The 15574-nt window shown below is 44.5% G+C and overlaps 1 protein-coding gene across 9 annotated transcripts in view; it reads left to right on the top strand.

Annotated features, from left to right (window-relative positions):
• Positions 1 to 15574, top strand: part of Brd4 (bromodomain containing 4) — an 87693-nt gene that overhangs the window by 52192 nt on the left and 19927 nt on the right. For 4 of the 9 annotated variants that reach the window (XM_021186437.2, XM_021186439.2, XM_021186436.2 and 1 more), the window contains exons 2-7: positions 3127 to 3445; positions 6873 to 7010; positions 8364 to 8499; positions 10418 to 10710; positions 11075 to 11437; positions 12186 to 12314. In XM_021186437.2, the coding sequence (XP_021042096.1) occupies positions 3161 to 3445; positions 6873 to 7010; positions 8364 to 8499; positions 10418 to 10710; positions 11075 to 11437; positions 12186 to 12314 (1344 nt within the window). In that variant the 5' untranslated portion in view covers positions 3127 to 3160. The other 5 variants (XM_021186435.2, XM_021186438.2, XM_021186433.2 and 2 more) reach the window with 3 other exon arrangements.

The raw sequence follows: 15574 nt of genomic DNA, 5'->3' as shown, positions 1-15574 counted from the left end.
TGTGGTTGCCGGAATTTGAACTCAGGACCTCTGGAAGAGCAGTCATGCACTTAACCACTGAGCCATCTCACAAGCCCATATAGTTACTTCTTAATGACCATCTGTCTCAAAACTATACAATAAGTGTAACCTCTCAGATTGAGAACCATTGGAGGCACCACACACTTCCCCTGTTGTGATATTTGCCTTTTATTACAGTAACAACAAGGTGTTAAGCTTTAGAAATTACTGCACCACTGAAAGGAATATACTAGAGCCTAACAAAAGACCAGTTGCTTTGTGTTACTAGTGTTTGCAGTGACCCTCTCACTTGCATGATGTCCTTGGGACACCTTGGTATTAGCACCACACTGTCCATCCTTGCTTCATCTTTCCCTTTATTTCTATAAACTCAAAACAGGTTATTACAGGATTTCTTCTGGAACAGATTTAGAATCAGGGTGTTCACTGGGGTCATGAGCATTTAAAGTTGAAAACAATATGTGGAATTTTTTAACAGTTTCCCTTGACCATTTTCTAATTTCTTATCTTAGTAAATGGGGGCTTCTGGCCCTTGCTACTAACAGGTCAGAAATGAAAGTGGAAGGGGGGTAACTTTTTTTTTAACCCCCTAAGTTGGCTTTAACAGTTGCCTTAACTGTCAGATTCTTAGCCACCATTCTGTTTGTTCCTCATAAATGCTGCTGTCTCTCTTGCCTAGATCAGTGCCTCCGTTGTCACTGTACTGATGAGACCTGTCTCTGCTTACCTCACCATGGAGTACATCCTTGTTATCAGTATAGTATCTTCTCTCCTGTCCATGGCTGGAGCAGCAGCCTCCCCACCTTTTTTTTTTTCAAGAAAAAATTTTAATGGTATTGATTAAAGGGTTGCTTAGTCAACTTAGAATATCTTGTCAATTGCTAAGCCGCAGGCTGCCATGTAGTTCCAGTGAGACACAGATAGGTACCACACTGTCCATATGAGTGCTGCTTTTTCAAAGCTGTGAGACTGAGCCCCACAGTAAAAGAATGAGAATGTGAAAGAGTGAGAATGGCTTCTTCAAGACTTGCTTCAAGATTCAAGTTGTTATGTGTGCACAGGTGCTGGGTAGGAGGTTGGCACCTGTCTCTGTTACTCTGTGTGTGTGCTTTTAGCAGAGATAGCAAGTAAAAGTTCTGAAGGTAACAAGGTTGGCAGTAGTGATATTGTGGAGCATAGATAGTTGAGGCCTAGTAAGGATGACATTAAAGGGAGAATTCACCAAGGGACTAAATAGGTTACCCCCATGCTGATAAGGAGAATCACTAGGACTCATTTCCTTGCTCCAGGGGCAGATAAGACGTTCTTGTTCATTTTCCTCTTGATTAATTGACATTTTTATTTTGTTTCTGTTTGAGGGTGGGAGGTCACTGCAATGGGGGTGGATTTTTTAATTCCCAGAGCATTCATTTCCCATGGTTGTCTGTCTCTTTGCTCTACAGCTTGCCTGCCCCTGCCTTGCCAACCACTTACTCACTTGACCTATGGTCAGCATATAGCATCAGAAGGAGCAGGAGGGTGTATATGTATGTTCCATGTTGGCATTGAACTTATGATCTTGCCTCAGCCTCTCAAGTTTTGAGATTACAGGCACGTCCTAAGCTTTCTAGGTGAAACCTGATTGTGGTAACCAAACTGGAGGTCTATTGAAGGCACTCTGCCTGCCTGCCTGCCTGCCTGTCTATCTGTCTGTCTGTCTGCCTTCCCAGTTTAAAGGAAAGAAACTAGCATAATCCATGATACTAGCTAGATTAATGCAGTATTTATCTCTTCTCTTGGGGGTTGCTTTTCACAGGCTGCCTGGCTCGTCTTTATCATTACCACCATCAGATTTATATGAAGTAGATGCACATTTAGTTCCAACTCTTGGTACCCCTTCACCATCTCTAGTGCTTTGTCAAAGAGACACCAGGTCAAGGTTTTATATCCATGAAGCCTTTCCTTATCCCACTTACTCTTTTTGAATTAGGGATCCAGAGTGAGAAAGGTTACTACTCCTTCAGCTATGCTTTATTTATAAACCTTAGTTTGTTTCAATGGGATAATTGGATAGACAAGTATGAATTTATTTATTTATTTATTTAGGTCTTGTCTAGTCTTTTCTTTTCTCTTCTTTTTCTTTTCTTTTCTTTTCGTTTCGTTTTTCGAGACAGGGTTTCTCCGTGTAGCCCTGGCTGCCCTGGAACTCACTTTGTAGACCAGGCTGGCCTCGAACTCAGAAATCCGCCTGCCTCTGCCTCCTGAGTGCTGGGATCAAAGGTGTGCGCGCCACCACGCCCAGCTATGAATATTTTTTTTTTAATGAGTACAATACCTTTTCATGAGATTTCTTTTCGTAGTAAACATGTATTGTTTGAATATTTACCTTGAAAATGTTTGTATTAACTTCACATTAACTGTGAAGCTGTTTAAAAGCAACGTGCATAGGCCTTATCTTAATGCTCTTTCTTGTGTAGCCCTGGCCTAAATAGAAGTATTGATTTGATTTTTGTGCTGTATAAGCAAGAGCTTACATTATCTTATCCCATCACACAACCACCATCCTCTAAAGGTCTGTAGGGAAAAGGGCCATGCAAGTTTATGAAACATAGCTTTAGTATACCTTCTCCCTTGTGACTCTGTAGTTTCCAGTGGGTTCGCTTGCTCCTGATCATCTCTTACTTTGTGCTCTGCCCCGGTTATTGACAGGTATACCTATCTTCTGTACTAGATGGTCACTTTTTATGGTGGTCCTGGGATTGTATATACTAGGCATGCACTCTACCACTGAGATATATCCACTCAGTCCTCTTCTTATTTTATTTTGAAACACAATCTGACTGAGCTGTTCATATAGGTCTTAAACCTGACAAAACCACCTTTCTCAGCCTCCAGAGTAACTGGGATTACTGCCCCTCATCACCAAGCCCAGATAGATGGCTAGTCTTAGAAGAGATAATTACTAGGGCTCTTTTAGTTGGAGAGTGGAATAGTAACTCTCCTAGCCATCCTGACCAGTTAATACCAGTGGAGCCCAATCTTTGGAATCTGCAGCCAGGGTTACTCATTTCTAGTTTGGCTTATGTGCTATCTGGTCTTTGATGGGATTTTTTTCTTTCTGTTTAGAGTGCCTGGTGAAGAATGTGATGGGATCACTAGCATGTCTACGGAGAGCGGCCCTGGGACAAGATTGAGAAATCTGCCAGTAATGGGGGATGGACTAGAAACCTCACAAATGTCTACAACGCAGGCCCAGGCCCAACCCCAGCCAGCAAATGCAGCCAGCACCAATCCTCCACCTCCAGAGACCTCCAACCCTAACAAGCCCAAGAGACAGACAAACCAACTGCAATATCTGCTCAGAGTGGTGCTCAAGACACTATGGAAACACCAGTTTGCGTGGCCTTTCCAGCAGCCCGTGGATGCCGTCAAGCTGAACCTCCCTGTGAGTAGCCATCTGGACAGGGCCTCTGGCTTCCACTACCTTCAGTCTCTTCTAGTAAAGGCAGATTCTGCAGAAGGGTAAAGTTGGGTTTGGAGTCATTGAACTCTAATCACCAGTGTCCACAGTGGCCTTTCAGTATGTTGTTGTTATAGACTTGAAAATTAAACAGGAAAGAAAGAGCCGGGCGGTGGTGGCACACACCTTTAATCCCAGCACTTGGGAGGCAGAGGCAGGTGGATTTCTGAGTTCGAGGCCAGCCTGGTCTACAGAGTGAGTTTCAGGACCAAAAAACAGGAAAGAAGAAGCTAACTGGCTTAGACATTAACTTATTTCTTAGTTAATTGGTGCCCCAGGTAATATTGTATAGAAAAAGTTTAAAACAGGATGAGCTGATGTCAGAACCCCAACTAGTATTTCAAACCTTTTCCTTAGCTGTGGTTGATCAGCCTGTACAGAGATTACTGCAGCAGCAATCACTTGAAGCACCACCAAAGCACTCCCTAACTTGGAAAGACTATCTCCTAGGGAGCAAGTGCACACAGGCTCTGGGGTTTGAAGGGCACTGCTACTGTCCCCTGGGGATCTCCCCTTCAATATACTTGGTCGTCTTCTCTCTTTCTTGGGGAATGTCCCATTTGTACATATCCCGAGCAGACAGCTCTACAATCTGAACCTCAGTGAATGGTTAGAACAAGTGCTTTTATAGTTCTCTTCAAAAGCCAAGGCTGTGTTTCTAAGTTACTCTGTGGTATGTATTAAGTTCCATGCCCTTTTGGCAAATGTGTTATGTGGTAGTAGCTGTTATCCAGGTTTGGTCTGTGAGGGCTAGAACTCTTTCATGTGTACTTAGTTGGTGGCCTAGCTTCTAATAGGTGTTCACGTTCTTCAAACTGTGATAACCCACTCTGACCTGTCTTGAAAATTATTGACCACTAAATATATGTCTTTTGGTCTTAGAAGAAGAGACAAGACATCTAGGTTGTGAACTTGATAGAAAAAGGTGTGTGTGGGGGGAGGTAGTGCCCACCATTGACTAAGATAAGCAATATAAGCAGCCGCCAGTGGGGGCCTGCAGGTCACTTGGGAGGCCTGCTTGAGATGAATGGCAATAGTCTATAGCATCTACTTCTACAGGGGAAAAGGTAACTTTTTTTTTTTTTCTTTTTGCTATGAAGAGACACTATGGCCAAGGCAACTTATAAAATAAAGTATTTAATTGGGGGACTTGCTTACAGTTTCAGAGTATTGGGTTAGTCCATGCACATCATAACGGGGGTCTGTTGGCAAGCAGGTATGGCGTTGGAACAGTAGCTAAGAGTTTATATTCTGATCAGCAGAGAGAATGAAACTTCCCCAGGCCTGGTGTATATACTTTTGAAACCTCAAAGCCCTCCTCTAGTGACACTTTTTCTAACAAGGCCACACTTTCTAATCCTTCCTAAACAGTCTGCTAACTAGGGACCAGACATTTCTGTATATGAGCCTATGGCAGCTATTCTCAGTAGACAGTAGCACTCTAGGTCAAGTAGGATAGAAGGAGTTGGGAGTGGAAGGCAGGTTTCCAAACTTTTATGAGAAGAGAGGCAAGGAGATCTCTTACTGAAGAGACCAAATAATCACCAGCAAACAGTAGTCCCCAGGTTTGTACGTCAGAGAACATGAAGTCAAAATGATGAGAGTTACACACTATCTATCATCCTGCTGGCTGTTAGAAGACCAAGAAACTTGGCTTTGAGGGAAAAGTACGTCCAGGCTAGAATAGAGGAATAGTTTGTTATAAAAAAGATTTAATAGGTGCAGAGGCACCGAGGCATTAAGGGGCAGAGACCAACCAATGCAGGAGATTACTAGGGGACTCAGGTGAGGCCACGGGAACATACTAGAATTCCTAAGGGATTCAAGTGAGGTTATTAGAATATGCTGGTGAGTAAGTATATGGTAGGTGATGCATGTCTGTCAAGTGCAGAGGCTGGAACTCCTGAAGGTGAGCCTGAATTTCCCTCTTTTGGATGATATGAATCCAACCTTTCTTCTAATTTTATCACATTTAGCAGCCTTTTAAAAATAAAAGTCCTGGTGGTGGCGCACGCCTTTAATCCCAGCACTTGGGAGGCAGAGGCAGGCGGATTTCTTGAGTTTGAGGCCAGCCTAGTCTACAAAGTGAGTTCCAGGACAGCCAGGGCTACACAGAGAAACCCTGTCTCAAGGAAAAAAATAAAAAATAAAAATAAAGGGACAGGTCCTAGGCTGCCCTTGGACCAGACTTGCCCAGGTCTGGTCCTTTTGCTGTATACCCTCCTAACTTTTGAATTGCAAGGTGTGTATCTCCACTGATGTCTTCAAAGAAAGGTTGCTGAACAAGAGTGATCCGAAAGCCCTTAATTTGAAAGGGGGTGGGGGGGCTAATCAGCTAGTGGTATAAGAGCTTATACTTTTTCAGGAACTATTAGAAAGCCACCTTCCAGGCCTCCCTTTTGCATTCTCTGGGGCCTTATGTCTTCACATGCAGTTTGGCCTCTTGTCCTACCTTAAACCCATTGCCTTAGCTCCCAACAGTCTTTTATCCCATTGCTCTTCAGCAGTTAATGTTGTCCTGTTTTTGAGCCACTTGAAACACTGTTCTCAGAGAATTTTGTCCACAGAATAAAAATATTTGGGTTTCCATAGGCCTTCGTTTGTGTTTAGCTCTCTTAGGAGGGGAGGAGGAGACAGCAGAAATAAGTTCGAGTGTGGTTTTCAGTTGCCCTTTGGCCTGGGTGCACAGATGCAGCCTTCACCAGAGCAAGGCGTCTGCATGGGCCTTCTCTTGCATACACAGTAGTGGCCCTTTCTTTCTGGCTGTCAGCACATCTTAAAACCTCGTTGCCCACTTTAATTTTGGAACATATCTTCATGCTCTCCTCTGTCCCTCTATCCGCAAGAACTGCTTTCTTATACGTTGTGTGCCTTCCCTGATACTTAGGAGGAAGGGATGTTTTAACGCCCCCAAAGAGAAGGGGAGCTTACAAGGCTCCACCCCTACCTGAGGAGATAGTGATAACTGGCTGCTGAGAAAAGGGGAGTCAGTGTTGTTTGGGGGTGTGTCTACTGGGAAGCTGCTGATGCTCCTAACCGTCTCACCCATGCGCATACAGGCACCACCAATTTGACTCAGTAAGGAGGCCTAGATGAGGGGATTGGGGGATGAGGGCAGATTTTGATCAAAATACATTGTGCATACACTAAATTATCTTTTTTGTTTTATGTAAAAAGAAAATATTTATTTTCCCCCTTGTAAATACAACCTGTTAGCATGTGAATTTCCATCTAGCACTTAGGGATCTGTCCTTTCTTTACTTACTTTACAGTCAGTTCCTCACTGACACCACGGGAAGGTCTTTGGCTGTGGAGTTAAGTAACACTGGCCTTTGATTTCTCTGCTCCTCAGGATTACTATAAGATTATTAAAACACCCATGGATATGGGAACAATAAAGAAGCGCTTGGAAAACAACTATTACTGGAATGCTCAGGAATGTATCCAGGACTTCAACACTATGTTTACAAATTGTTACATCTATAACAAGGTGAGATGTTGGGGTGCAGAGGTCCAGTTTCCCTGCTTGGGAAGGAGGGGGAGTAAAAATAGGGATACTTCTAAGGAGCCTTAAGGACAGGGTTGCTGGGATAGCTGGGCTGTGGACGTATGATAGCAAGAGACTCCCAGAAGTAGGATAACGGGACCTATAATTGTGCATAGGATTGGGTGTTTCTTTTGTGGGGAGGAGGGCATTGTTATCCTTGTTAGCCTAAAGCATCTGCCTCGAGTACCCTTGGGGTTTTTTATTTTAGTTCTTGAGCATGTCTAGTAGAGAACATATGAGGACAGATAGCACCAAGTGGTCCTTTGGGATGGTGTAAATTTTCAGGTAAAAGAGGCTGCACAACTTAGAGTTTTGCAGAGGTGTGCTCAGGCACAAACCTTGATGTGAGAGGGTACAGTGGGGCTAGCTGCAGACCCCAGCTGTTCTGTGGGTCACAGTCTCCTGGAACTGTGGACATGGCCATAAAATCCAGTGTCCTCCTGGTCTTACATATAGACCCACGGGCCACTTCCTAACCCCGTAGCCAAACCTTTCGGCTCGGCTGTGCCATGAAGCCAGATCATTTGTTTACAGTTCAGACCACAGATGTGATTAAAACCAACCCTTTCAAATAGAACGACTCTGGAGGGAGACACTATACAGAACTCAGCTTTTGACCTCTGCTCGTGTAGTGGGTAAAATTGCCCAGAAGAGATGGGTAGGTGAGTTTCTTGAAGTTTACTGTGTTTTGTAAAGCCTTAGTTCTCACCACTTAGGTGGAAATTAAAATGTACAGACTAGGCCCTCAGTTTAGAGCTGAACGGGGACAGCATGTTCTGGACATGGTGACAGAGTGGGGATTCATAAGGCAATGTGATAAGGGCTTTGTTCAAACCTCACTGAGCTGCCATTGGGGTACATTAGGGAGCACTGTTGGAACCCTAAAAAGTATTCATCACCAGAAAAAATGCTGTGTAATTTGAGTAGTTCTAGTGAATTCATTTGAGTTGTATCTGAAGAAATCCCAAAGTAAAGGAGGGCCTCCCGTTAGGAAATTAAGCTGGTAGGTACATAAGGCACAAGGATGGTTTCTTGGAGCTTAAAACTGAAAGGAGATTCAGGTGGATAGGTCTTCTTAGGAATACCAAATAGCATAACCATTATGGCCCCTGGAGTCCAGATCTTGTTTAGGAATACCTGGTAGCATAAAGATTGTAGCCCCCTGGAGTCCATATCATGAAAGGAGCCTGGGTACAATGCTCCATGTATTGGAGCATGGGGGTGGCCTTGGTGTCCCATCCACAGAGATGGGAAGAAAAGGCCTTCCAGCTCTACCCCACCTGTTTCCTCATCCAGCCTGGAGATGACATCGTCTTAATGGCAGAAGCTCTGGAGAAGCTCTTCTTGCAAAAAATCAATGAACTGCCTACAGAAGAAACTGAGATCATGATAGTCCAGGCAAAAGGAAGAGGACGAGGGAGGAAAGAAACAGGTAGTTGTGTTTCTCCTCATCTTTGCCTATTTTCCAAGTTTAGCAGAGTGCTAGGGATTACAGGGAGTTAGGTGGTGACAGCAAATATTTCACTGCTGTTATTTGAACAGAGTGGACTTTAATATTTATTATCTATGCTCCTAGGAAGTCCCACGGATCTGAAGTTTCCCCTTGGCAAAAGTCACTGGGCCCTGAGTAGTTGATAACTTCGGTATAAAAGAAAGCATGGCTTTGACATTTGATTCTTCACCTTTGGTGCTGTAGATGTTTCTTGCTTTTCTCTCAATTTTATTTTTTATTATTTATTTTATGGTGCTAAACCTCAAATCCAGCAAGTATTTCACCATTGAGCTTCATACCCCTGACCCTGCTTTTCCATTTTAGAATAAAGAAATTATTCTGACAGAAGCCGTTGTAACTAGTTTCCCAATCTTTAAGGTTTACTATCTAAATTCCCTTAATGCACTGTGCCAGTCATGTTTGCCTCTGGTGCTTACTCATGTAAAGCCAATTACTAACTTCTTCCTGCCTCCCAGTTTCCAACTTTACTACTGCTAACAAACTCAAGCAGCCATCTGGCAAAGTTGCTGTTAACTTTACAATTCTGAGCTGCAAAAGGGTGACAGTTTTCAGGTTGCTTCTGGTTGTTAGTTATTTGCTTCTTTTAAGACATGCTTTTAGCCTGGCCTCCCACCTTGCTCTAAAGTGGCAAAGGCACAGGGGCCCGCTGAATCCAGAGTAGCTTTTGGAATTACCAAAGAAAGACAGTCATTCACATGTATGTTCCCACTCCCTTCTCCTCTCCCCCTCCCTTCCACTCTCCTCTGCCCATCCTTCCTTCTTTTTCCTTCCCTCTCCTTCCCTTTGTTAATTCAGACTCAAAGCCTTCATGCCTCTTGAGTCTTGTTATTACAGATCTTCACTACTACTCAAAACTTTTGGCAGGAACATGGATTAAATCGCATTCCTTATCCATAACATGTAGAGCCTACTCCTCACTTTCTGGGACTAACAGTTTTGATGATTTGACTGCAGCAGGTACAGGAATCTCAGGCTAGAAAGAAAATTGGGAAACTCAGTAGAACCTCCCCCTTCCTCCTCATATGATTCCTGGAAAGCACTCTAGGACAGCCTACAGATAGATAATGCTTTTGCTTTCCTGTCTGCCTACCTCTCTCCCTCCTTCCTTCCTGAGGTAGAATTTTTTATTGACATAGCCCAAGCTGGTCCTAAAACCTTAATCCTTGCACCTTGGCCTCCTCACTGCTGAGATTGCAGGCTTTAAAGACTTCCTGTCATTCCATCTGCATGCAAATCATAGTACAGGATACGGTCCCTGGTCCACCTGCTCACATTTGGGCTGTAGTTATAACCCTTTGTTTTTAATTTCTGATTTGGTGTGCCATGTGACTACTTTGTGTTGGAAGTTACAATACAGCTACAGGGAAACAACCTGGGTAGTCACAGATGGCTACAATTGTCCACTAGTCCCTAGTGGCTCTGAGGGTTGAAATCATCAAGCTTTTCAGAAACCTTGCAAGGCTGACTGCTGCCGGATCCTGCCAAAAGCACTCTGAAGGACGTGAGGACAGCTGCCTGGATCCCCCAGCAACATGTTTCTGATTCCATGTGCAGCACTGGTGCTGACACAGTGTATAGGTTTCCCACTCTGTTAGCCTGCGCTGCCCTTCTTATCTCAGTCTGTATCTGAGTGAGGAGTTGCCACCAGGACACCTCAGGAAATGCTACCACTTCCCTCTCAACCCTGGGGACACAGGCATAAGTTTGGTGCACAGTGATACCTGAAGTGTTCCAGATGGTCCTCACACTAAACAAATGTAGTACACACATATGTATGGGTGTCTTGTCAGGGTGTGCTAACATATCTTTTAAATTTCCTATCTTTTATGATTGGTAGGGACAGCAAAGCCTGGTGTATCCACGGTACCAAACACAACTCAAGCATCAGCTTCTCCGCAGACCCAGACGCCTCAGCAGAACCCTCCTCCACCTGTGCAGGCCACAACTCACCCCTTTCCTGCTGTCACCCCAGACCTCATTGCCCAGCCTCCTGTCATGACAATGGTGCCCCCTCAGCCACTTCAGACTCCTTCACCGGTACCCCCCCAGCCACCACCCCCACCTGCTCCAGTTCCACAGCCTGTGCAGAGTCACCCGCCCATCATTGCGACCACCCCCCAGCCTGTGAAGGTGAGCATCCCGGGCCCTGGTGGATTGCTGCCACCAGAGACGGACTTGCAGGCTCTCTTAGTTGTTTCTTCTATGGGCTGTGTGGTTCAAGGCCCAGGTAGTAAGCAGTAAACCTCTTCAGCAGGTTCTGTGGCCTCTAAGAGAGTAAATACTCTATTGGGTTTTGTGCTTTTCTCCTGTTGCTGGCTGGTTCTAGTCCAGCTGTGGAAAACAGTGGTGTGACAGGGTCTCAGTGCAGTTATACCTTTGGGCCTGTCCTGAGTATTGGGATCCTGGTCAGGGCTTGGTTTCAGAGGTGATCCTGAAGGGCAGCTGTACCAGCCAGAGCCTCTGATTGAGACTTTTGTGCCTGTGCTCATGGCAGACAAAGAAAGGGGTGAAGAGGAAAGCAGATACCACCACCCCCACCACCATCGACCCCATTCATGAGCCACCCTCACTGGCCCCAGAGCCCAAGACCGCCAAGCTGGGTCCTCGGCGGGAGAGCAGCAGACCTGTGAAGCCTCCAAAGAAGGATGTACCAGACTCACAGCAACACCCAGGGCCAGAGAAGAGCAGCAAGATCTCTGAGCAGCTAAAGTGCTGCAGTGGCATCCTCAAGGAGATGTTTGCCAAGAAACATGCTGCCTATGCCTGGCCTTTCTACAAGCCTGTGGATGTGGAGGCACTGGGTCTGCATGACTACTGTGACATCATTAAACATCCCATGGACATGAGCACAATCAAGGTTAGCTACCAGGTCCCTGGGATGATGGTCAGAGACAGGATTTCTCCTAGACTAATCCAGTAGCATTATGGGCGCCCCCTGCAGGTTCATTGTTGAAATAAGTGAACAGTAGACTAGTATACTTGGTTTCAGGTGACGATTCTGCCCATTTCCTTGGTGTAAGGAGATGGGAGATGCTTACTCAGGCTCTCCAATGCCCCTGTACTTCTTTGCACCTGGCAGATGATCTAGGAGACTCTGGGTCCTCTGGGCTCAGTGTGATTGGAAAGAAAGGCTTTGCTGTTTCATCTGTAGAAGACACAGCACTATCCACCAACATCATCACCATTTATAATTTTCCTCCTGGAAGTAGAATAACATTGCTCAAACAGGAGATTCTTTTCCGTACAAGCACATGCAAGATCAGAACTTGCCTTATTTTCTCATCAGTTCTGGCATAATCCCTTCTGGGATTCTGTGTGTTCAGTTTCCCTTTAGACGCTGTACTGACCTCAGTAGGGTAAGCCTGCTTCTAAAATAATTTCTAAGCCCCAAGACTTGGCAGCTATATCTCCGTATCTGTCTCATGCCGAGAACCGGAGTGATAGCCTGTTCTTTTTTGTCCCCATAATCCATACTCTAGTCTGGATTAAACTGAGAGCCACTAAGAGGCTACCTTGTTTCCCATCAATAATGTATTACACACATACACACACACACACAAGGCAGGAACAGAAATGTCTAACTAAGGCCTACTTTGTATTTGCAGTCTAAACTAGAGTCCCGAGAGTACAGAGATGCCCAGGAATTTGGTGCTGATGTCCGATTGATGTTCTCCAACTGCTACAAGTACAACCCCCCTGACCATGAAGTGGTAGCCATGGCTCGAAAACTCCAGGTGAGGCTCCAGGGTCAGGCTGGATCTTGCCTTGTCAGGTAGTTATTCTGTCACCTCACTCATCATAATGCAGTGAGGCTTGGAGGAAATTTTGTTTTTGTTGTTTGTTTGTTTGTTTGTTTTTGAACAGGGTCTCTCTTATGTAGGCCTAGCTGTTCTGGAACTCTTAACATAGATCAGGCTGGCATTAAACTAGCCCTGCTCAGCTCCTCTGAGCATATGTAACTTAACTAATGCATACATACGTTTTAAGTTAGGATCATTAACTTAAATGTGAGTGGCTGGTTCTGCCTGTTTGTGTCCCCCCATCCCCTACTCCCCACCCTGCCCCTTCAGCAACCTGGAGGAGACTTATTTTATTTTTTTAAGACTTACTTATTATTTATTTTTATATGTAAGTACACTCTAGCTGTCTTTAGACACACCAGCAGAGGGCGCCAGATCTCGTTAGAGATGGTTGTGAGCCACCACATAGTCACTGCGATTTGAACTCAGTCGGTGCTCTTACTCCCTGAGCCATCTTACCAGCCTAGCTTTTATTTTAAAGAAAAGTACATACCAGAATTTACAGAGATCTATAAGGTGCAAGTGCTCTTAACCATTGAGCCATCTCTATAATGCCCAGACCTGCCTTTAAAGGAAACATAAGATTTTAACCCCCAGCCATTTCTTCATTAGTTCATGGGTTGCTACCGTTCTCAGGTCAGGGGTCTGCTGAGCAACCTGCTACTAAGAAGCACAGGTAAGTTAGCTGTAGGTCAGGCTTCCTGGGTCTGCTTACATAGCAGTCTCTAGGTGTTTCCAGGGCAGAGATTTGCAGAGCTGTTGGTGACCCGTTGGTCTTTGTCATTAGAACTTTGGTGATTCCCTGCCTCCATACTATTTTGTTAGCTTTGCTAATGTGTCACATGATAGCATCTTTTCTCCTTCAGTTCAGAGAACATGTCAGATTCAAGGGTAGCTTGGTAGGATTGACTGTTCTCTGATAGTGTTGATCTGGCTCTTAAAATTCAAATGCACGATCAAACTATTGGGAATTTGCGCTTAGTTGGTTGATTTTGTTTGTTTTACACTTATTTGTATGGGCGGTTTGACTGTGAGATGTCTGGTGCTTATGGAGTCTTAAAAGATGGTAGCACGCCGGGCGTGGTGGTGTACGCCTTTAATCCCAGCACTCGGGAGGTAGAGGCAGGCGGATTTCTGAGTTCAAGGCCAGCCTGGTCTACAGAGTGAGTTCCAGGACAGCCCAGGCTACACAGANAAACCCTGTCTCGAAAAACCAAAAAAAAAAAAAAGATGGTAGCAGATCTCTATACTGGAGTTGTAAGTTTCCAGTTTCCTTAATGGTGCTAGGGACAGAACCTGAATCTCCTGCAAGAACATCTAGTGCCATTTGTTTGGTTTTGTTTGTTTGGATGGTTTTTGTGTGTGATTGTTGGTTTTTTGTTTTTGGTGGGTGTTTTTTTGTTTTGTTTTGTTTTTGTTTTTCGAGACAGGGTTTCTCTGTGTAGCCCTGGCTGTCCTGGAACTCACTCTGTAGACAAGGCTGGCCTCGAACTCAGAAATCCACCTGCCTCTGCCTCCCAAGTGCTGGGATTAAAGGCGTGTGCCATCACACACGTGTTTTGTTTGTTTGTTTGTTTTTTTAAATCTTCCTTAGTTTTGGTTTTTTCTGACTTGTACTTGTCTCTTAGCATTCCCTCTCCAGTTTGGCAGCCCCTTCGCCATTTATGTTTGCTTTCACTAGTCTTTATGTGGAATTAAGGCTTTTAAATTTTGCTACAATTTTTTTAAGATATATTTTATTTATTAGTTAATGTATTTGAACTATACTGTTGTCTATCTCTGGCTAGTTCTACCTCTACATTCTGAATGCCGGAATTAAAGATAGTCTACACTATCAGCTGACTGCAGTTTTTAAACAGGACCATCAAGTGGCAGTGTGCTTTCAGACTTTGGTCTTAGGACCCCCTCCTTTTGCTCACAGTTTCTTAGAACCTAGGGTAGTGTTTGGCCATTTTTGTCCCTGTTATAGAACCTGTAAAGTTCAATTCAGTTTCCTGCCAGCAAGGAAAAATACTATCTTGAGGAGTTCATATTAAAGAAGGGAAAGAAAACCCACTGTGTCTAGTGCCCCCACCCCCAAATCTAATTTTCTCCCTGCCCTGACGCCTTGCCACTACTTCCTCTGTACAGTCTCCACTCTGAAGGGGAAGGGTTTGCTTTTATATTTTGGTGTCTTGTTTAAACGTTTTCTTTTGTATACCTTTCTCCTCTTAGTGGGTGAATCTGTTCAAGCATACCATTTTTATTATGATGATCACCAAGCTATCTGCTACTTAGCAGCCTACAGAGATGAGTTCTTCATAGGCATTGACTTAATAACAAGCTTGACTTAGATGAGATGCCTATTCTCAAGGAGAGTCCCCGTGAGGCAGGGGTGGAAGGTTCTTTGCATTATCTTTTGCCAGGCAAATTTCTATTCTGGAAGGCAGTTATCTTTGTAGCATCTTTGGGTTTTGTATTCTTTTTCTACAAATGTCCCCTATCAGAAATCTGTAAGAAGCCAGAAAGGGGGACACAAAGCTTTTACCTTGTTTACGTCTTTGTTTTGTTTTGGTTTTGTTTTTCGAGACAGGGTTTCTCTGTGTAGCCCTGGCTGACCTGGAACTCACTCTGTAGACAAGACTGGCCTCGAACTCAGAAATCCACCTGCCTCTGCCTCCCGAGTACTGGGATTAAAGGTGTGTGCCATCACACACGTGTGATGTATGGTCCTGTATGTAGCCCTGGCTGTCCTGGAACTCACTTTGTAGACCAGGCTGGCCTCGAACTCAGAAATCCGCCTCTCTCTGCCTCTCAAATGCTGGGATTAAAGGCGTGCGCCACCACGGCCGGCCCAATTTAGGTTTCTTAATTAGGCTATGTTGCAGGAATAGAATTTACTTGGAAAAGTTATATAGAAAAGGAAAACTTCCTTTCCACCTTCGTTTCAGAAGATTTGTAGTAACTGCGGCCCATGTGCTTACAGGACTTTAATTTGTTGAGGAGGTGGGCACAAATTCCTTGTGGTTGTAATTGTTTCATGGGGAAAAAGAAACTGGAAAGACATTTGGCTCCTATTTTAGGTCCCAGAGGTAGGCAGGTTTTACTCTGGCCCTGTGTTTGTTCAAGCCTCCTCCCAGGACACATGGCACCGCCTACTGAACTTTCAGTCTTTGTATCCCAAACTTTTAAATGGTTTCTACTTCCAACCTTGG

Source organism: Mus caroli, chromosome 17 (genome assembly GCF_900094665.2).
Source record: "Mus caroli chromosome 17, CAROLI_EIJ_v1.1, whole genome shotgun sequence".
Taxonomy (NCBI): Eukaryota; Metazoa; Chordata; class Mammalia; order Rodentia; family Muridae; genus Mus; species Mus caroli.
The sequence above is the reverse complement of the archived record's forward strand: the minus strand, read 5'-3'. Positions and strand labels throughout refer to the sequence as shown.